Raw genomic sequence first — 21,278 nt, 5'->3', positions numbered from 1 at the left:
CTAAAAAGGGACCTTGAAGTGTCAACAAGTCCAGTCCCTTGTTCTAAAGTCTGTAAAGTTAAAACCTTAATCTTGAACAATACACACTTACTAGTGAAGTTATTAGGTATCAATATAAAACATGACAGTATATGAAGCACCAACTAATAGATTTCTGCTACAGAAAATTCAAAATTACTATTTCAAATCTTGGCCTGTTATTTCTCAAAGAAATTTTAATGGCGAATAAAAAGCATATTGATAGTTGATCATTAAAACCACTTCTTTACATTGATGGACTAGTTTATACACAAGACTGTATGCATTAGCTATTTAAAAATATTTAAGATGTTCAAAACTGTAATTTTATACATATTAGATTGCTTAAGCAAACTAGCTGGCGATAAAAAGTGTAGAGTAACTAAAGGTTCTGCTTCAAAGCCTTTCATTTTAGACTCAAAAAAAAGTGAATTTCATAAACTGTTGAGTTTTACCATCTGTATACAGGATTTACACAGGTTTTATTTATAAATGGCAAGGCACTATTCAAAAATATCCTTTCTTATGTACATAGAAGAAACCAGAGAGTGGAGCAGAGTTAAGTCACACACCAAAAATACATCATTGTGCTGGGAGCGGCTGAGCAATATGCATAGCTGGTGCATGCACCGGCCAGCCCTCCTGGTGATTCTGCAGGAGGCGGTACAGCTGTTTCAGGTGGGCGACGATGTTGTCTTTAATGTCGGGGGTGGAGATCTGAAGCCGCACGCTGCCGCTGTCGAAGGAGCGTGTGAAGTCCCCGGAAAACATTTCATAAATCATCCGCGCGACAACTGGAATGACCTGTTGAAAAGAAAGCACCGCTATTTTAGCCTAGCGAGGATGACGTAGTAAGGCTCCAAAATACTCAGGTTTACCAAGGCACTTGAGTAGTAGTAGACTCTTTATCCATAGAATAGGGATGTTAAAAGTCGATTAAATAAGGAACCGTGTAACAGTTGAAATTTTCAGTGGTTACATGCAATACTCTCTGCACTATAACGCTTAAAATAAGCTTTATACTGCAGAGCCTGCAGCAAAGCCTCCCTAGGAATAGAGCCACCAGGCCCTGCTGGCCCAGCTCCCGGGGAGGTGGCTTCCCTGCCCTGCTGCAGAAAAGCCACCTCCCAAAAGCCAGCTGAGTTTAACCATCACCATTAACTGATAAGCATCAGCTTATCGGTTACACCATTAGTCAGTTACATGCCAACACCCCTACCATAGAAAAACTTAAACTAATAGTCTTGCAGCACCTTAAAGACTAACAAAATGCATAGCTGGTATCATGAGCTTTTGTGGGCACGACACACTTCTTCCGAAGTTTCCCTGTCACCCGGCCTGCAGTTTACACCGAAACATCCCATGTCCCTGTAAGTGGTTTCCATTTTACTTTAAAAGCCAAACAAATCCTCCAACTTGCAGTTCTGGTTTCTTCTCTCATGAAGTCTCACACATGGATATGGAGAAAAATCTATTAAGGAAATCTGTATTTGATTCAGCCTATTGTTCTCGCAGGGGTTTGTTCTGAAAAGTCACAGCGTCCTTACCTGAACCACAATCAGCTTTCTCTCTCTAGGTTTCCCATCAGGCCATTCTTCTCCAAAACAGAAGTAGATCTCATAAGGTGGCTGTTTTTCTACCTGTCCCTTCTGATGGGCAATCAGCTCTAAGGAAAGAAGGAGTGGGATAACATCCAAAGGTTTTATGTTGCCAGTGGTCAGAGCGTCCTGCCATCTCAGTACAAGTGCTTACAACACATCCTGGTCAGAACCTCCACTTCTATTGCAGAGGGGAAATGTTTTCCCTTCCACCCTCACTGCTCAGAACTTCTTTTGCTCTCCTGGATAGAATCGTAGAACTGGAAGGGACCTCGAGAGGTCATCAAGTCCGGTCCCCTGCCTTCACGGCAGGACGCAGTATCATCTAGACCATCCCTGACAGATGTCTATCTAACCTGCACTTAAATATCTCCAGAGATGGAGATTCCACAACCTCCCTAGGCAACTTATTCCAGCGTTTAACCAACCTGACAATTAGGAAGTTTTTCCTAATGTCCAACCCTAAGGTTCTCCAGGAATTACACTGGCTGCCAATACTGCTCGATGAATGAAACAGTTTGTTTAGCAGTAGATGATACCTGTTTCCTTTTTCCTCCTCACCCTAAGCCTAATCCAAAGGCCATTCAAATCAGTGGAAAGGCTCCTGTTTACTTCAGCGGCCAGTGACTGGGGACTCGCATGTACTCAGGCCGTCAAAATGAGGATTAAGGCTATGAAGATCGACCTGCAGGCTGAATTTTCCAGCCTGAGCTGGAGTAAGGCTGTCGACCGAAAGGCCAGTACTCAGGATTATTGCCAAGCATTTCAGGTTACTTACCACTTAGAAACGTTTCCAGGCAGAAGAGTTTGACTTTCTTTTGCCTCTCAATCAAGTTTGGTGCAATGGAGGAAGGGGCGCATGGCCCAGACCAGTACACCTTGCACTGGCAGAGCCGAATGGCATAAATGGCATGGCCGCTGACCTCCAGAATCAGTCCCCTGTCCATAACATCTAGTAGCCGACTTGTGAAGATCTTCTGCTTTTCGTTGGTGATTTGGTCTGTCCCGGGAAACTTGACTTGCTCCAAACTAATAGGTCCGAACAGCTCCTCTTGGTCTGGCATAGGGCCCAGTTCTCCGTAGAAGAGTCTGCATCCCTGGGGGTTGCTGACGGTCGTCGTCTGGCCAATCTCTTTTCCTCGGTACTCAAACTTGATTTCTAGATCGGTCACTAAGAGATAAATAGTTAGGATGACTGTTCCAATTCAGCAAAGACTCTGGCATGCACCAGCTAAGACAGGACAGAAATTACGGCAAGGATAACATTTCAATTTACATTAGAGCTAACAAGGTATATTCTAAATATGTACAGTTGTCTAGGTGCAGAAGTGGAAGACGTCAAAATGCAGTAATGGTACAGTAATAGAGACTGTTTCAGCCAAGGGGGCAGATGCACTAGAAGTCCACAGATACACTTACTAGGAAGAGAGCTAATCCAAAGCTCAGGAGAGCTGAAGAAGTCATGCTGCAGAGCAGACGGAGGCATCTCCATGTCTAGAGGTTCATTCTTTGGCCACACTGCTTCAGGGCTGCAGTTTCCCACGCTGGCTGGCCCCATGGGGGAATCTACACAAAAGAATCACGTTGAAAACAAGTGTATTTAAAAACGGTGACAATTTGCATTCACCTGCAAAAATCTAGCACGACTTTTTTTTTTTTTTAATATTTGACTTACATGCCTGGTCCATTAATACACATAGGCAGAGATTTCACTCCATTAATAAATTCATTAGATACAACATATTATAGGTGTTGTAATAATGCTTGTTCTAATATGGTAGTACCCTGTTAACAGAAAGACCCTATTACTATAGAATACTAGAACTGGAGGTCATCTAGTCCAGCCCTCACGGTAGGACCAAGGACCATTATAAAGCATCCCTGTTAGATGCTCTAGATCAGTGGTTCTCAAACATTTTGATTTTTGAACAACACACACACACACACACACACACACACACACACACACACACACACACACACACACACACACACACACCAGCAAAACCTGCTGAGCAAACAAAAAAAAAAAAACAACAAAAAAGAACTGACCAGGGCAGCAAAACTTGATGGGGGGAGGGGACTGGGCTGTCTTGTGCCCCTCCGGGAATTTCTTCACACCCCCTAGTTTGGGAACTGTGACGGCGCGTTGGGGTTCCCCACCTCCTGCACCCCGAAATGGCACAAACAGACTGCACCAGCCAGTGGAATTGAGGGTGGTTTATTGCTCCTCCAGCACAGCGCAGCACAGATGTAATCTGGTTACAGGAACTGGGCTAGGATGCCTCAGGCCCCCTTGAGATGGGGGAGACTGGGCCCCTAAACTCCAGCCCCTTCCCCTAGGCTCTCCTCCATGCCCTCCGACAGCCAGCAACCAACCCACTCACTTCCAGCCCTGCCCCCAAGCCAAGGCAGCATTCACCTTCCTTTGTTCCTCTCCATGGGGGGTGTCTGGCCACTGGTTTGCATAGTGACTCATCCTGTTTTGCTGGGTCGTGGTACCCACGGCAGCCAGTGGGGGTTCCCCCAGAGCCAGCAGCATAGAAGCCAGCCAGGTACCCCCACTACGTCACAGTTCTCCCCCCTCCGAGAGCGAACTGAGCAGGGTCACTCCGCTCGTGACCTGGGGAAGTTCGGGTCCTCTGCGTGGGAACCCGCCCCGGGGACATGGGTGCTCCCCTTGACTCGGGCCGGCCGTGGCGAGGCCCCACATGAATTGGCTTCCCTCTGTCCACTCGCCGCCCCGCTCCAGGGCGACTGGCGCAGGCCTGTCCTCGGGGGTCACACCCACCCTTCCGCTGGCCTTGATCTCTGGCCAGGGTCTCTCGGGCCGGGGCCATGAGCCCAGTGAGCCTTCTCTGGACAGCCAGGGCGGCTTCCACCCCCGATGCTCCATCCAGGGAGGACTTCCCCTCCCATAACTCTCTCAGCAAGCCCAGAGGGTCTATCTGGGGTAGAGACCCCCAAGCCGCTTTCCTCCTGTCTTGGGCCTTCCCGCCCCTCTGGCAGGAGTCACAGGACCGGCAGTACCGCTGCACGGCTGTAAAGATTCCCGGCCAATAGAAGTGCTGGAGCAGCCTCAGCTGGGTGCTCCGGATCCCCCGGTGGCCCCCAACGGGGGAATCGTGGGCCAAATACAGCAGCTTGAGGCGATACTTTCGGGGGACGACCAGCTGCCGCTGGACCCCCCATGCCCTCACCTTCCTGGGGGGGAGCCACTCACGGAACAGGAGCCCACGCTCCTGCAGGAATCTCTCCTGGCCACCTCTCCCCCGGGGCTGAGCTGCATGGAGGCCAGCCTGGTCCCTCAGCCTCTGCAAGGAGGGGTCTGCCTGCACCTCAGCCTGGAATTCAGCTGCTGAGGCAGGGATCGGGACCTGTTCCCCACCTTTGTCTAGGTCCGGAGTCCCAGCCTGGCTGGACCCCGTGTCCACTGGGATGGGACCCTGAGGACGCTGCCAGGAGTCCTTCCCTGGACCCACGTTGTCAGCCCCCCGCTGGCTCTGGCTCCAGGTAGTGACTAGAGCCCGCTGGGATTCATGGGGCCACTCCTCTAGGTCATTCCCCATCAGCACCTCGGTGGGCAAGTGCGGGTGCACCCCCACTTCCTTGAGGCCTTCCTTCGCCCCCCATTTCAGATGCACCCGGGCTACAGGCACCTTAAACGGGGACCCATCTATGCCCTTCAGGGTCAGCTGCGCGTGGGGTAGTATCCGCTCTGGGGCCACTATGTCGGATCGGGCCAGAGTCACCTCTGCCCCCGTGTCCCAGAAGCCCGTCACCTTCCTACCATCCACCTCCAGGGGTATGAGGCACTCGCTCCGCAGGGGCCGTCCTGCCCCCACCCGGTACACGGAGAAATCCGCCTCCTGAGAATCAGACCTCCCAGGGGAGGTGCACTGAGCGTCCTTCCCCTCTCTCTGAGCTGAGGTTTGCCTGCCAGCCCCTGCCTCTGGGGCAGCCTGCCCTTCCTCCCGCCCCAGCCAGTTAACCCTGGAAAGTCCCCGGTCCTGGGACCTGGTGCACTGAGCCCTCTTGTGGCCTTTTTGCCCACAGCGATGGCAAGTTAGGCTTTGGGCTGTCTCTGTCCATGCCCTGGCTGGTTCTCTGGGGCGCAGACGACCTGTTCCTTGGTCTCGCCCCGTAGTTGACTCCCTCCGTCGCTCAGCCGAGATCCGGCCTCTGCGCGGTTCCCTCTCTCTCCGGGACTCCCGTTCACACCCGGACCGGCTCTCCGTGAACTCATCCGCCAGTCTCCCGGCCTCCTGGGGGTTCTCTGGTCTCCGGTCCTTGAGCCACAGCCTCAGTTTGGGTGGGCACGCTTCATAGAACTGCTCCATCATGACCAGCTTGAGCAGCTCCTCTGCGGTCTGGGCTCCGACTCCAGACACCCACTTGCGGCAGTATTGCGCCAGGCGGGAGACCAGATCCACATAGGTCTCCCGTGGCCCTTTCTGTACCCCCCGGAACTTCTTCCTGTACATCTCGGGGGTCAGCCCGAACTTGTGCAGCAGGGCCTCCTTGACTCGGTTGTAATCCCCGGGCTGTAGGTCCTCCAGCTGACTGAGCACTCCGGCCGCCTCCTGGCTCAGTGCGGGGATGAGCTCCTGCAGCCAGTCAGCTGGGGGAACCCGTTGCAGTCCACAGGCCCTCTCAAAGGCACTGAGGAACCCGTCTATGTCACCCATGTCCTTCAATTGGGCCACCACGGGCCTCTCCAAGCATCTGGCAGTCCTGGGACCCTGGGGCCCATCCGCACTTGGCGCAGCCGGTGCCCCACCGGTTCTCCGCTCTGCCATGGCCAGCTCATGCTGCCGCTGCCTCTCTCGATCTTGGCGATCCCTTTCTCGGTCCTGGCGGTCCCTCTCTCGGTCCTCTACTTCCAATTCCTTGATCCGCAGCTGGATCTCCAGCCGCCGCAGCTCTGCTTGGCTGGCCCCTGCCCTAGATGGGCTGCAGCTTGCAGGCCTCCTGGGGGAAGCTGTCTCATCTCTCCTGTGGGTTCCAGCGCTCCTCCCCCTCTCTGAGCCTGACACACTCTCAGGGGGGGTCTGGCTGCTTCCCCTGGGGACAAGATCCTGGCCCTGTGGCTGGTCGTTCTCTTCTAGCTGAGCAATCAGCTGGGCCTTGGTTGCTTTCTGCACAGGCAAGCCCCTCTCTCTGCACAGCCCCACCAGCTCTGCCTTCAAGAGTTGGGCGTAGGCCATCTGCCCGCTGGGCCCCTCGGTGCAGACTCACCAGTCTAGTGCTGCAGCGCCCCACGATTCCCAGGAACCGCTTCGCTCTGTCTCCAGCACGCCTGGCTCCAGGGCTCTTGCTTCTACTGTGCCTTGTCGCTTGCCGCTGGAAGCTCCATCCACGGGGTGCAGTGCATCCCACTTCTGACACCAGTGTGACGGCGCGTTGGGGTTCCCCACCTCCTGCACCCCGAAATGGCACAAACAGACTGCACCAGCCAGTGGAATTGAGGGTGGTTTATTGCTCCTCCAGCACAGCGCAGCACAGATGTAATCTGGTTACAGGAACTGGGCTAGGATGCCTCAGGCCCCCTTGAGATGGGGGAGACTGGGCCCCTAAACTCCAGCCCCTTCCCCTAGGCTCTCCTCCATGCCCTCCGACAGCCAGCAACCAACCCACTCACTTCCAGCCCTGCCCCCAAGCCAAGGCAGCATTCACCTTCCTTTGTTCCTCTCCATGGGGGGTGTCTGGCCACTGGTTTGCATAGTGACTCATCCTGTTTTGCTGGGTCGTGGTACCCACGGCAGCCAGTGGGGGTTCCCCCAGAGCCAGCAGCATAGAAGCCAGCCAGGTACCCCCACTACGTCACAGGAACCCATGCTCTAGATCAGTGGTCTCCAACCTTTTTACACCCAAGATCACTTTTTAAATCTCAGAACAGGCAAAGATCTACCGCCCCACCCCTTCCCTGAAGCTCTGCCCCTTCCTCGAAGCCCCACCCTCTCTATTCTCCTCCTGTCCATCACTTGCTATCCCCAGCCCTTACTTACACACTCTGATAAACAGTTTATTTTTAAATTATGCGATACATACAATTAAAATCACATGTTTATAGTTATGAAATAAATGGTCTGGTTTTTATTCATGATATTTAAATCTAAAATGAAGTATTTATAATTATACATTTTGTGGGGACAGAGTACTGCGGCTGGGGGCAGGGTGCTGGGAGGGCAGAGGACAGAGTGCCAGTGGGGACAGGGTTCTGCAGCAGGAGACAGTGCCAGTGGGGACAGAGTTCGGGGAGAGGGGTCAGGAGTGGGGACCGAGTTCTGTGGCTGGGGCCAGGGGAGTGGAGACAGCATTCTGTGACTCGGGAGTGGGGTGCCAGTGGAGGCAGAGAGTCCCCTGCATCTCCCTCCTCCCAGCATTCTCTCCCCCCCCCCCCGCCCGGGAAACCAGCGCACCTGCCCCGGGGCCAACCCTCCCTACCCCCGTGCAGGGAAGCCCCACGCATGCTTCCTGCCCAGGGGCTGACCCCCCCCTCTCCTGAAGGGAAGCCCCGCACGCGTGTGCCTGCCCCGGAGCCAACCCCCTCCCCCGCGCAGGGAAGCCCCACGTGTGCTTGTCCCCGTGTGCTTGGCATTGAGGTAAGTAGTGGGGCTTCTGGGGGGTGGGAGGGAAATGGGGGCGGGGCGGACAGGATGCCTCGCGAGCTACTGGTCGAGGCCTCGAGATCGACCAGTAGCTCGCGATCGACCTGTTGGTGACCACGGCTCTAGATAGATAATATTCCTGAAAAATGCCTGTAAAAAAGGCTAGCTGTTTTCATGAGATTTTTGTTCACATATTTACATGCCAAGGATCTGGAAACTTAACATCCTAAATAGTTTCAAAACAATTTAGTCCAGTAATGACTGCATTTTTATTAACATCTAGACCAAACTGTGGCACAGAATTAATGGAATGTGTAGTCAGTTTATCATAATGATAACTACAGAGGGACAGATGCATGAATAAGAACATCTGCTCTCATCCCCTTGCTCCCCGATAGTCTGTTAAGTGAAGAAGCTGCTGTAAGGCAAAACTGGTGCAGCTGTGTGTTCTTACAGCCGCTAATCACAGGACTAGTGGCACATGCACAATGAATTTCCTTACACTGCGCTTCTCCCCTGACTTTACCAGCATGCTTCCGCTGGACCTGACACAAATGCCTGCTGAATTCCTAGTTGATGACTTCAGGCACTGTCAGACCGCATGGTCCGAGACTGCCAAAAAGTGCCAATTAGAGCAGCAGTTGCATGCTGCCTATGCACTGAGAGCTGGGCTGAGCAATCACAAAGCATGTGGATTCAAACAGCTCTGAGATGGTAAACTTCAGGCAGATAGCACTGTATAAGCACTTAAAACTTAAAAAACAATGCATAGTCTAGCAGCACCTTAAAGAGTAACAAAACATGCCGATGGTATCATGAGCATTCGTGGGCACAACCCACTTCTTCAGATGACCGGAGTATTAGAAGTTCAGATCCAAAAATAAATAAGGAAAGAGGGGAGGAGGAAAAAATAGAGAAAAAAGAAGGGGGGGGGAGAGAGAGAGAGAGAAGATGGTTCAAATAGTTACAAGAGGTGGATAGACATTGTATCCTGTTCCACTAACCATTAATATTAAGAAATGGAAAGGTGTCCTGTATGGGGACATGTTGAGATGGGTTGAGTTCCTCTTCCTCCTCCTCCTCAAGGTCATTATCTTTCTCATCCCATGGAGCAGACCCAGTGGAGCCTGTATGCAACCATACAGTATGGGGTTAGCAAGCAATACTCAACTTCATTAACTATGGGAAAAAGACATAGAACATCTGTTCCCTCTTCCACCGCAGCATGGGACAAACAGATGCGCTTGCTGAAGCACCAAGAGAACCATCTCTGTTACAAACTTAAGTCAAAGCTTAGTTTCAAGATAGGTGGCAAAATTCATTACTGGTCAGACTCCACGGATGTGTTGAGTTTTGCCCAATGTGAATTTATGTTCTATCTTCAGTTCTATCCCCTTTACTTTGAACGTTGTTACAACTCAACACACACAGTGACGATGGCTGCCAATTCTTCATCTCTGGCCCATTTCCCTCTTCTTTCCAAACTGACATTTTTCATTGGTCAAAAGGGTCCTGCTCACAGCATTCTGACACCCACCCCGCCCCGCCCGAGAAGTCTTGGAACAATCCTCCACTGTGCTGCACTGACTGGTAAATACTGCAGATTACAAACTAGTTTTGTGGACCATCAGTTGTTAACTTGCATGCTTTACCAGTATCAGAAATGTCGGGGGCATGCGCGGGAATAAAACAAACTGAGCCTTTTGGAAGAGCACTTTCTATCATACCCCCCATCACCTCTCCAAGCAGCCCCAGGAGGTCTGTCTGTCTCTCTCTCACTCTCTCTCACACACACACACCCACACACACACACCCCGAGTGGCTAAAGGAGTTCACTTTCTCATCCCACCCACCCAGATACCCCACACACACCCAGCCACTGTGGCCAGAGGAATTCTGTGCCCTCCCCCACTCTCACTCCGGTTATTGGGTGCGCCCCTGCTTCTCCCCTACCCCCTTACCTGGGTACAACCCTGAGAAGAGATAAACATGATTTGGATGCATAGTATGCATCAACCCATGTGTGCTGAAGAGGTAGGATGCAGGCTGAGAGGCACAACCAAGGACTGTGCAACATGCAAGATAGTATGAGGCACAGGTACTGCACAAAGCTCTGATCAGGCCCTCTCCATAAAGATATAGTGGAACTGGGAAACGTACAGAGAAGGGCGACAAAAACAAGTAGGGCCCTGGAACAACTTTCCTATCAGGGGAGATTAAAAGGATTGGAACTTTTCAGCTTAGAACAGAGACGATGAAGGGGAGCTACGACAGGTCTATAGAAGCCTGCATGGTGTGCAGAATGGGAATATGCAAGTGGGATTTACACCTGACACATCACACAAGAACCAGGTCACCTGAGTGAAATGAATAAGCAGCAGGTTTGAACACTATAATCAGGAAATATTTCTTCACACAACATGCAGCCAGCCTGTGGAACTTGGTGCCAGGGGACACTGTGAAGGCCAAAACTATGTTAGATAAGTTCATGGTCCTTAGCCAAGGTGATCAGAGACTCCACCACATGACCTGGGTGTTCCTAAACCTCTGACTGCCAGAAGCTGGGACTGGACAACAGAGGATTTTTGCCCCCTTTCTGTCTATTCACTCTAGAGTACATGGATCCAGTCACTTCATAAGACAGTATCCTGGGCAGGACAGACCAGTGGTCTAATCCAATGTGACCATTCCTATGTAAGGAGCTAAACTCACCCTAGGAGAATTTCTTTAATTTCAGCAAATGCCAGGGATGAACTTGGGTCTAAATCTGCTCATCTACTGAGTCATCAGGGACCTTCCACCCATCAGCAATGTTTGCAGCAGTAGATGAAGAGTCAATACATCAGTGGAACAAGACACTTATATTGGACTGATGCCTGCGTAGTAAACAGCACCACCCTTGCCCTTTTCCTCACCTGGATTAATGATTGATCCTTGGGATGGTGGGATATCACACACTTCATAAATTTTAATGGGGTTCATGGGCACCTCTTTCGTGCCATCATACATCAGGTTGAACTCCCGGCTTTTGTTCAGAGCGCATCGGAGCTGCGCTTTCCATTTTGCAGGGTCTGGATCATCAACTCCTTCCTGGTACTTCCCTGTTTCCACAGCCCAAGCCTGGGGGCAAAGTACACAGTGTTCATCTGAGTCCTGTTGTGATGCCAGTTTTTAATCATGCCAGGTTTCCAAGCAAATGCATTGTAAACACTGTTTTACAAGAAACCTAAGCTGCAACACTTCTTAAAGCCATTAGCAACTGAAGTGCCTTTATTCCCCTGGTTATCATCTTTCCCCCAAAACACAAGTCACAGATTTTTATGAGTGACTAATGATTTGAGTCCAACTTGAGACACCTCAAGGAAGTCTGATTTACATAACGCTGAGCACGAGTGCATTCTGAAAATCTCAGACAATGTTCTCACTAATCTTTTCCTTCCATGTGTGGAATAATTGTATGTGCATTGAGGCATGTGCACCACCCGTAGAAACAAAAACCGTAGTTGTGGGTGCTCTGCTAATCAGCTAGGTGGCACTTGAGTTGCTCCTGAGCGGCCGCACATGCGCCCAGCTTACTGTTCTCAAGTTGGATTCCCAAAAGTCATTAATCACTCTTGAAAATTGGGGCATAGTTGGTTAAGGAAGAACAAGCTGGTTCAAAGAGGGGGCAAAGCACTAGTCAAGATACTAGTTCTTTTAAACAGCCCTAAATGCTGCCTGTGTAGTGTAACATCCTGCTAGTCCTGTGATTCCACATGAGACTGCCTTGGGAGAATAAAGTTACCACAATGGGGGGACAAGAGAGGTTCACTTGAATGTGTTCACTCCAAGTTATGTAGCAATCCATTTCAGATCAAATTCTGCACAGAGGAAACATTAACCTAAATGGAAGTGTGCCATTAAATATTTAGAACAAGCTAGCCACTTCCCAGGCAAGGTGGTTAGTAGAGGGTACAAGCCTATTAAAAATCAACAGGAACTAGGAAATCATCTACAATAATGGAATTAGGCTGGTTGTTTGAAAAAGACCAATGAATATAGTGACACCTTTAACAAGTTTCTCTCACAGCAAAATTCCCAGTCAGGTGCATGCAACATGCCTTCTAGAGTCAAAAGAATTGAGTGCACTTAGGGTATGTCTAGACTGCAAGCTTCTTTCGAAAAAGCTTCATTCAAAAGAAGCTCAAAACCCAATCGAAAAAGCAGTTTGCTTTTTCGAAAGAGAGCATCCATGCAGACTGGACACTCTCTTGAAAGGAAGCCCTGATTGCTATTCACAGAATGGCCACCAGGGCACCTGTGCGTTTTTCTATTGCCTCTTCTTTCGAAAAATGTCCCTGTTCTGCGTCCACGTGCTGTTTTTTGAAAGAGCTCTTTTGAAAAAGGCATTATTCCTCATAATTTGAGGTTTCCCAATGTTGAAAAAAACCCTGTGTTTTTACGATTTCATTTCAAAAGAATACGATTGCAGTGTGGATGTAGGTGAAGTTTTTTTGAAAAAGCAATGTAGTTTAGACATACCCTTACATGGCAGAACATGACTACAAATCATTATTAGAATCACTGCTCAATAATCATTCCAAACAACTCTCAACATTGTTTCCAGCCTCGAGCTGTTGTTCATGTGATGGAATTCACAGAATCATAGCTAACCAAAAGGTGTGTTCACTTTGTTTAGGAAGTTAAGCACCAAAGCTTGTGTATTTCGTAGCAAGTTTCTGGCCTGATTTATCAAAGCTAGACAGTAAGAGAGTAAAGCATCAGAAAGGATTTGTTTTTAAACAGTTTGTGCAAACAAACAAGCAAACACGATTCAAATTGCTTAGAAATAGCTGGACAAGCAGTGGAACATCCCTCCCTCCCCCCTACCTTAAAGATGGTGTTCTCCTCTTCATGCTGAGGACTGTGTCGAGTTGCATGCTTCCAGGGGATCTGAAATCGCTTTGCTTCTCGATTAAGCCATACGAGGCCAGGATACATACCACTATCTACCTGGGCTACTAACCAGGGTTTCAAACGAACTCTGCGGGGATGTAAGGCCATTATCTATAGAAAAACAAAAACCAAACAGTAGGAAAGCAACCAAGAATTAGCTGAGTCTCTTATTCACAGCAGGGCCAGTAGACACCACGGGCCCCAGGACAAATGTGTGTGTGCGGGGGGAGGAGGACATTCCGCACCCTTAGACAGTTGAGGGCAGTCAGCCTTGAGAGCCACCCAGACTGCAGCGCCCACTCACCAGCTTTCAGGGTCATGCAAAGGCAATGCTCCAGCAGCTAAGGGCTGGGGAGCTCCAGACTTCTCTGAATCTCTGGGCCTCAGAGCAACTACCACTTTTGCCCCTCCCACTCCCTACTTACTCACTAAAAAAAGTTAGCACAGTTTTTTTAAACTGAGCCACAGAAACTAAATCAGGAATCCACATGGGATGGCTTAATTAGTTGTGTCTCTTCTATATTTATTTGAAAGCATGTCTTAAATATGTGATAGCTATTAGGTTTACTCAGAGTATATTATACTAAAAAAGTTACTAATCTGTGACTAAAATAGACCTTAATTTTTTCAAACAGCTTGGGATAAATCATTATAAAAGCCAAAGTGTTCTACACTAGAAATTGGTGTGTGATTTGTGTTAATAATTGAACAAAGCGAAGGATAAACCCCAATCAGAAGGCTGTTTTTGATGCTACAAAGCTTCTTATGCAAGAGATAAGGGCAAAAACAAACAGTGAAAGAAGAGATATTAGAGAGTTTAAAAAACTCTTCAAATACTTCAGCTAATTGAACTACGCAATCAGATTATCCCACAATATTCTTTTTCTTCCTCTTCTCTCCTCCTACCCTCTCCCCCACCAAAAAGGATTCAACAATTGTAAAATAGTGTTTTAAATGGGTCAGTTTTAGAGTGGAGGATAACAAATACAGTCATTTGCAGTTCAAATCTTTCAGGTATTTGTGAAAGACATTTATATACCTCATTCAATATGCCAAACTATAAACTAACCAGTACATTTGTAGTTTGGTTATACAAGAGCTTTCTAAGGAAATTAAACAAGAATAAACCTTTGCAATTCAAGGAACACTATTCCAATCTTTAGGTTTTGTGATGAAAAAATTATTAAACTTGTTAACAAATATACCTTCTTTTTTAAAAGTGTGTTGAAATTTAAATACTCATCTACTCTGTTTGCAACACAACATCGCAGTACTTTACCAGTGTATGAAAACCAGATGTGAAACAAAAAGTAAAAACCACCTAACCTGTATTACTACACTACTAACAGCTCAAAATTAAAGTAAATAACCAGACAAGGAGAAAAACAGTTAACACACATCACATGAAAAGTACATATAATCAAGATTTACATTCTATAAAAAAACTTAAGACATTTAGAATACAGAGAGCATTCTTCAGAAAACAGTTGTATTGCATATTCAGTTTCAGGCTCAAATTACTTGTACATGTTTATCATTTGCATCTTTGTGTAGTTCAAAGCTTTTCCTTATATCTTTTTATCTGGCCTGATTTTTAACATATAAAACCTTGATCCAAAAGGACTTAAGTGTTAGATGTTAGATCTTACAACAGAAATATATTTCTCCTAATCAAGAGAAGTTGTAAGATATATGATTCTCTCACAATCTACTGATGATTATTAATATAAAAGTTACAAAATATGATTTCAGCACAAGGCAAATGGCTCTAAAGAAACTACCATATGACTAAATATATCAATGTATTGTAGAAATACCTGCAAGTCCAATTCCAAGGCACGTGATACAAGTGATCAAAGAAAGTTAATCTGTAACCAGAACAGAGTTTGTTTTATTAAGTAGTGAAAATACTCCAATCCTGTTGCAAATTGCTATGTAATTTAGATGAAAAAAATAGATTAAAGATGCTTGTTTGAGACTTTAGATACACCATTGTTAATAAAATAACACCCACGCAGCATAAAATAATATCAACGGGAACTCAGCTATCCACCAAAAAAAGCTCCTTTCTGTTCCTTTATTGCTCTGGAAAACATACCCTCAGCTTTCTTCAGAAAACGTATCAAACTATAAGGTCACCACATTCCGTCTATTTCAGACTAAGGGCTTGTCAAGTTAGCGTGCAGCCAGCCATGTCGTCACCCTACAGCACACCAGATTGCTTCACACTAACATATCATGTGGCACACTTCCAAGACTTTCACTGCATTGTAACAGTGACCACATGGGACCTAAGTGCACTACAAGCAGGTTCGTGTTGTAGATTCACATCCTAGTTTACCGCACACTATTAAAACAAAGAGATTATGTTGGTGAAAAAGACAAAATGCAATCTAGTGAATTTTCCAAAAAAAAAAAAAAAAGTAACATTACACATATGTTCACTCCTAGATCTACTCCCATCCACACACAAAACACCCCTTAACTCACCTGTGGTAGCGTGGTACTGCAACTTGAGTTAGAATTAGCCCATTAGAAGGTATAGCAACTCGGAAGCTTGGCTTAAGGTACGCAAATCCTTAAACCGACATACCTTAAACCAAGCTTGGCGCCATCTTCACAGCGGTAGGCTGACTAGAGCAAATGCTCTTGTTGGCTTCCCTTACTCCTCATGACTTTGAGTATTGGCAAGGATGAAGGCATGCTCAGCATTTGATTTATTGGGTCTTTACTAGACCCACTGAATCAAATGTGACAAGAATCATCTCCAGCACGGCAAGTGGAGATTTGGCCTGAGTTAGCACAACTCCACAAAATATTCCAACCACTCCATGTGGCTCAATTGTTATGCTCTCAGGTGAGTTAGGCTCAGGTGTAGATAACTCAAGTTAACTCTGCAGTGAATATGTAGCCCTAGCATCATTACAAGGACAGATCATTTTAAGATTTATAACACCATACTTAAGTTTTCCCACTCCTGAGCGATGTAGCTAGGACCATCTTACTGTAAAGGGTAGAAAAAGCTGCCATCCTAGGCTTTCCAATTTTGTTTGGATGTATTGCTAGAGGTTACATCAAGACATGCTCTTCAATTAAAGATTAATCTTTAATTCCAGGGAACTCGAGGACAGTCCTGGAGAGTTGGCTACCCTGACCCCAATGTACCAAGATGGCTTTCTGGACAGGCTATTGATGTTGTCCTCAGTTCGCACCATATTCCCCTGGTGCAATGTTTGGGTTGCAAATACCGAGCTGATCTGAACTACCTTTAAACAGAAGTGAAACTGACTCCCTTTTCATTGCCTACGCTAAGAGAGGCCACAATTACACAGCAAATCACTCAAAGGAAACTGGATTAACTGGGAACAGTCATTCCTACTCCAGGGTCTCATGGTCTTCCTCCCAGATTTTCCAAGTATATTAGAGGAATAAACTTCCCCGCAAGGGACAGCAAAGCACAGTAAGCTACATCACTGAAGTGCTGTCCTCTGAGCCACTGATTCACCATCATCACTCAGATCTTATCTACACTGGGAAATTTTGCAGCCGATTCCTACCATTGCTAACACTGTTACAGCTCCATTACCGCTAGCCAAATTGTGACGCCTAGAGCAGACAAGCTACTGGCTGCCACTAGTTTTATAAACACCAAACAGATACATATGGTCAGGAGAACAGTGCTTAAAATGCCAGTGGCCAAACACTGATGGAACATCATTTTCCAAATGTGGGCCAGTCTTCAGCAACAAGACACTAGATTAGGGGTGGGCTGCCTATGAGAATTCCCACATGGCTAAAGTCTTATCTACTTGGGGAAACTGAATCACCATACAGAGAAGTCACAAGGCTGTCCATGGCCTACCTAATAAACCAGGGTTTCCCAACCTATGGGTCGGGACCCAAATATGGGTCACCATTACATTTCAAAAGGATCGCCACATGTCTCCCCAGGTGGCTCCGCCCCCTTTCCTCCCCCTCTTTTCGAAGTGCCTTTTGTCACCAAGTCTTCCTGAACTGTCAAAATGGGTCCCCATCTGGAAAAGGTTGATAGAAATGTAGCTGTGTTACTCTGGTGTAGTTGAAACAAAAAACAGGACTATGTAGCACTTTAAAGACTACTAAACCATCTTGTTAGTCTTTAAAGTGATACCCAGTCCTGTTTTTTGGAAAAGGTTGGGAATCTCTGGAATAGACTAAGACAAGAAGGGTCTCCTACACACAGTGGGTAAGTGACCTAAGGCTTTTTATAGTCTAGGGAAAATTGTGCTTTTAATGATCAACTTAACACTAGCATAGGTACAGGGTACCTTTACCTGTGTTAACTGAGTTAGAACCTAGCTATAACTTCTGGTGTAACAGCACCGGCCAAGTAAAACCAACCAGCCAAACAAAAAGAAACCTGAACTCTTTCCAACAGGGCAAGACTGCTGCAGTCCCAAACCTAACCTCAAGGCAACTCCGCAACCTTCAACAACCACTTCTAAAATCAAGAGAGATCACATATACATAAGATGGACAACATCATTTTCATATTTAAGCTAAGGAAGTGAGAATACTGCTGCATCTTTAGCAGGACACAAACTTTTAACATTAGACAGCTAGGTGTATGGTAATGACGGAAATCTTTCGACTCATGTAAAAAAAACCTGACAGAGTTATTTTTTTTTGGCAACAGGCAAATCCATAAAAATAACCCAGCCAGGATGGTTCAGAACCAGCCAGGTGGTAACCCTACTGCCAAGGCTATTGTTCAGCCTGCAAGAATCAGTCTAGACAAGTTCAAGCTGTCTGCACCCCTGCTCACAGGGGGTCTGAACCGGGTTAATCCAGCTCAGTTGAAAAAAAACAAACACACCTTCTTTCTTTTCCCAGTCTGGACAAGGCTTAGCCTGGGTCATCTCCCAGGGCAGATGGTGGTAGGTGTAGGCCATAGGGTGGGGGTGGCGTGGGAAAGGGCAGTAGACTGAGGGTTGAAGGGACAGGCTGGAGGATGAAGGCTGGGAAGAAACACGGGGGCGGGGTTAGGGTATGGGACTGAGACGTGGGAAGGGACAGGCTGGGGGGGGGGGACACAGCAGCAGAGTGGGAAGGGAAAGAGCCTGAGAAGAAGGGGCTGTGGGGGGAGGCCACTGGGTGGGGAAGGGGACCAGGGCAGGGGTGGCAGGGGAGGAGCAATAAGGCAGCATGGGGGGCAGGCTGGAGCACTGGGGCGGGGGTTGAAGTGGGAGGGCAGGCAGAAGCAGGCTAAGGGGGGTGAAGGCTGGGAGCGGGCAGGGGCAGCCGTAGGCACGGGAGGGTTTCAAGAGGGGGCGGGGGCAGGCTAAGGCACCGGGGGGTTGAAGTGTGGGGGGGGCTGGGGGCAGAGCAAGGGAGTAGAAGGGGGGGGGCTCTCGCTCACTCACCGCGCAGCCGGCCCCGGCGCTGCCCCAGCTCCTGGCTCGGCCGCGGCCCCGCCCTTCGCCGCTTACCTCACCTGGCCAGGTGCGCCCGGCGCAGCCGCAGCGCCCGCCCCGCCCCCGCCGCTGGGGAGGGGCCGGCCGCGCTCCGGGATGGGGAGCAGTGAGCGCGGGGGGCGGGGGGGGGGTCCGTGCGCGGATGGGGGGGCAGTGGGGGAGTTGGGGAATAATGAGTCTGGAGGTGTCGGGGGGGAGGGCAGTGGAGGGATCTGGGGTGTCGGGGGCAGTGGAGAGATTTGGGGGTGGGGGATGTTGGGGTGATGGGTCGGGAGAGGGTGTAGGGGGCAGTGGGAAATGGAAGGAGCAGTGGCAGGATTTTCCCTACACCCCCCATGGGGGTGTATACCCCCCTGAATTTCCCCAAGACCTCCCCCCCAGTTCTGTGAACTTTAGTGCCATACAGCCCACCTACACCCTTACCCTCTCACCCCTCATCAGCCCTGGCACCCCCTTGTACATTCTAACACCCCCCCCCCCCCAATTTCAATTCCTGGGGCCGCTACTGAGCAGTGGGGGACATTCAGTGGCTCCGCTGTTGTAACCTTGCCCCACTGGGTACCAGTTCCACAGGAAGCTGGGGGTGCAGGTTTAAGGGCAGCCCACATAGGGTCTCTCCATGGACGCATTGGGTTGCTGGCTCTCTGGTGCTAAATTCAAGTGTGTTTTTTTGTTACCCCAGGAATAGGAATCTGGGCTCTGGCTTCTACTCCTTGCTTAGACTGGCTGGGAGTTTGAGCAAGTCACTCTCCCTCTTCAGTTTCTCTGCCTCTGAGACCGGGAACTCACTTTTCTAAAGGGATCACAGAAGCTCTTTGGCAGGGCCCTCTCTGCTCTGCTGGAAGTACGTGCTTGTCTGCCCAGGAAAATTAAAGAAGTAAATATTCTTCAATAGCAGAATAACCCCCTCCCCCCAGCCTCCGTCTGGACACTGTTATGGAATAAAAGTGACTTCACTCCAGTAGAATTACTTTGCTTCAGTCAACAATCCGTAATTAAGCTTTCACTTTTTCTGGGAGCCTGTAAGAGCCAACGCAGAGCTCCTGCATCACCCACAAAACTGTTAGTTAGCTAACATACCAGTTCAGAGCCATGTTCTGCATGGGCAACAGCTGGGAAAATACAACACAGTGTCACAAGCTAGTAAGACCTGGAGTACAGTAGGTTTTTTCCTCTAAAATTCCTTAGTGAGAAAAGATGGCGGTGGCTGCTCACGTTTTAACCACTGTTGTCTAGGCCTGATCTGGACAAGATGAGAGGACATGGTGCTAAACCTGCCCTAACTCAGCCTCTGCCCGTGAAGCCGAACAACTGGTAACACCAGTGTGGGAGATGATAGGAAAATAACCTGGAGTCCAGGCAGCCATTAAGGACATGACGTAAAACAATGGCACTGCACAAGTGTAACCAACGGGAGAATTGGCTTGTGCAGAATCTTTACAATGCTGCCCAATAGACAAGTTTGACTCCAGACCCTATGATGAGATGGCAGGGCTAGCAGTTATGGAGGGGAAGCACATCCCCTCACTAATAAACAGCACATGTACAATTACTTAAAGTATTGCAAGTATGGCCAGAGGCTCCAGTCAGGGTGGGAGGTCGTATTGGGGAAGGTAAAAGACACAGATATGAAAACAAAGTCTTTATCCTGAATTGCAAATTATTAAGAATTATTCAGTCCTGTGATTCATAGAATCATAGAATTCTAGAACTGGAAGGGACCTCAAGAGGTCATCGAATCCAGTCCCCTGCCCTCATGGCAGGACCCAGAATTGTATAGACCATCCTTGATAGATGTCTATCTAACCTGCTCTTAAATATCACCAGAGATGGAGATTCCACAACCTCCCTAGGCAACTTATTCCAGTGTTTCACCACCGACAGTTAGGAAGTGTTTCCTAATGTCCAACCTAAACCTCCCTTGCTGCAGCTTAAGCCCATTGATTCATTCAGTCTCTTTTCAAAGTAGACCTGGAATTCAAGGGGGGGAACCCTTTAAAGGACAAAGAATTATAAGCAAATTAGATGCAAGTGCTCAAGTCCTTGGCATGTTTCAATATGTTCTTCTATTTTACTCCTTGCAGAAACTTGAACTTTCCGTCTTTTTCTCAATTTGACATAGAGAGATTTGTCCTAACAGATCCCTAGCACCAACGCCTAAGAAACTTTGAGATGAAGCACGATTAAGAGATGAAAGCACAGACAGAAATGGTATTCTCAGAGATCTGTAAAATGACTTCTTCCCTTCCCCACCTCATAATAAAGCTCTATTGCTGCTCATAAACATACCTTTGGTTGTGAGTCTGATATTTGTATTATTTCTCCCCAGCACCTTTATTGGCTTCAGTCAGCAAATGACGTCTCTCTACATTTCCTTACCGACTTTACCTTCCTTTTCCACAGTTGGACAGCAGTGAGTCAAGAGGGTGAATCTTGGTTTCGAGAGAGCAAGCTGAACATTACAAATCAGTTTCCATGAATCAGAAAAACAGCAGGAAATTCCCTTCTCCATACTTCCCACGCAGCTTACGCAGCACCTAATGATGTTCCTAATTTTGGACTATGCCCATGTTTTACCCTATGCCAAGGTGTTCTGATTATTTGTAGTTTCAGAACTTTTTAACAAGTATTGAAGACATAACTTGCATTTGTCTTGAGTCTTC

General features: G+C 48.1%; 1 protein-coding gene across 3 annotated transcripts; it reads right to left on the bottom strand.

Moving 5' to 3' along the window:
* Nucleotides 1-193: 193 nt before the first annotated feature.
* On the bottom strand, nucleotides 194-18,637 carry IRF6 (interferon regulatory factor 6). Of its 3 annotated transcripts, XM_075910049.1 has the most exons (9): nucleotides 18,565-18,637; nucleotides 14,980-15,030; nucleotides 13,097-13,273; nucleotides 11,143-11,347; nucleotides 9,232-9,354; nucleotides 3,036-3,182; nucleotides 2,395-2,787; nucleotides 1,566-1,684; nucleotides 194-822 (listed from the first exon to the last, which is right to left on the bottom strand). In XM_075910049.1, the coding sequence occupies exons 3-9, from the start codon at nucleotides 13,268-13,270 to the stop codon at nucleotides 601-603; spliced, it is 1,383 nt and encodes a 460-aa protein (XP_075766164.1). In that variant the 5' UTR covers nucleotides 13,271-13,273; nucleotides 14,980-15,030; nucleotides 18,565-18,637; the 3' UTR covers nucleotides 194-600. The 3 variants fall into 3 exon arrangements, with proteins under 3 accessions (XP_075766164.1, XP_075766162.1, XP_025038231.2); XM_075910047.1 differs by lacking the exons at nucleotides 14,980-15,030; nucleotides 18,565-18,637 and adding an exon at nucleotides 13,408-14,288; XM_025182446.2 differs by lacking the exons at nucleotides 14,980-15,030; nucleotides 18,565-18,637 and adding an exon at nucleotides 13,467-14,288.
* Between the last annotated feature and the right edge of the window lie 2,641 nt (nucleotides 18,638-21,278).

Source organism: Pelodiscus sinensis, chromosome 27 (genome assembly GCF_049634645.1).
Source record: "Pelodiscus sinensis isolate JC-2024 chromosome 27, ASM4963464v1, whole genome shotgun sequence".
NCBI classification, from domain to species: Eukaryota; Metazoa; Chordata; order Testudines; family Trionychidae; genus Pelodiscus; species Pelodiscus sinensis.
This window is presented reverse-complemented; position numbering and strand designations above follow the sequence as displayed.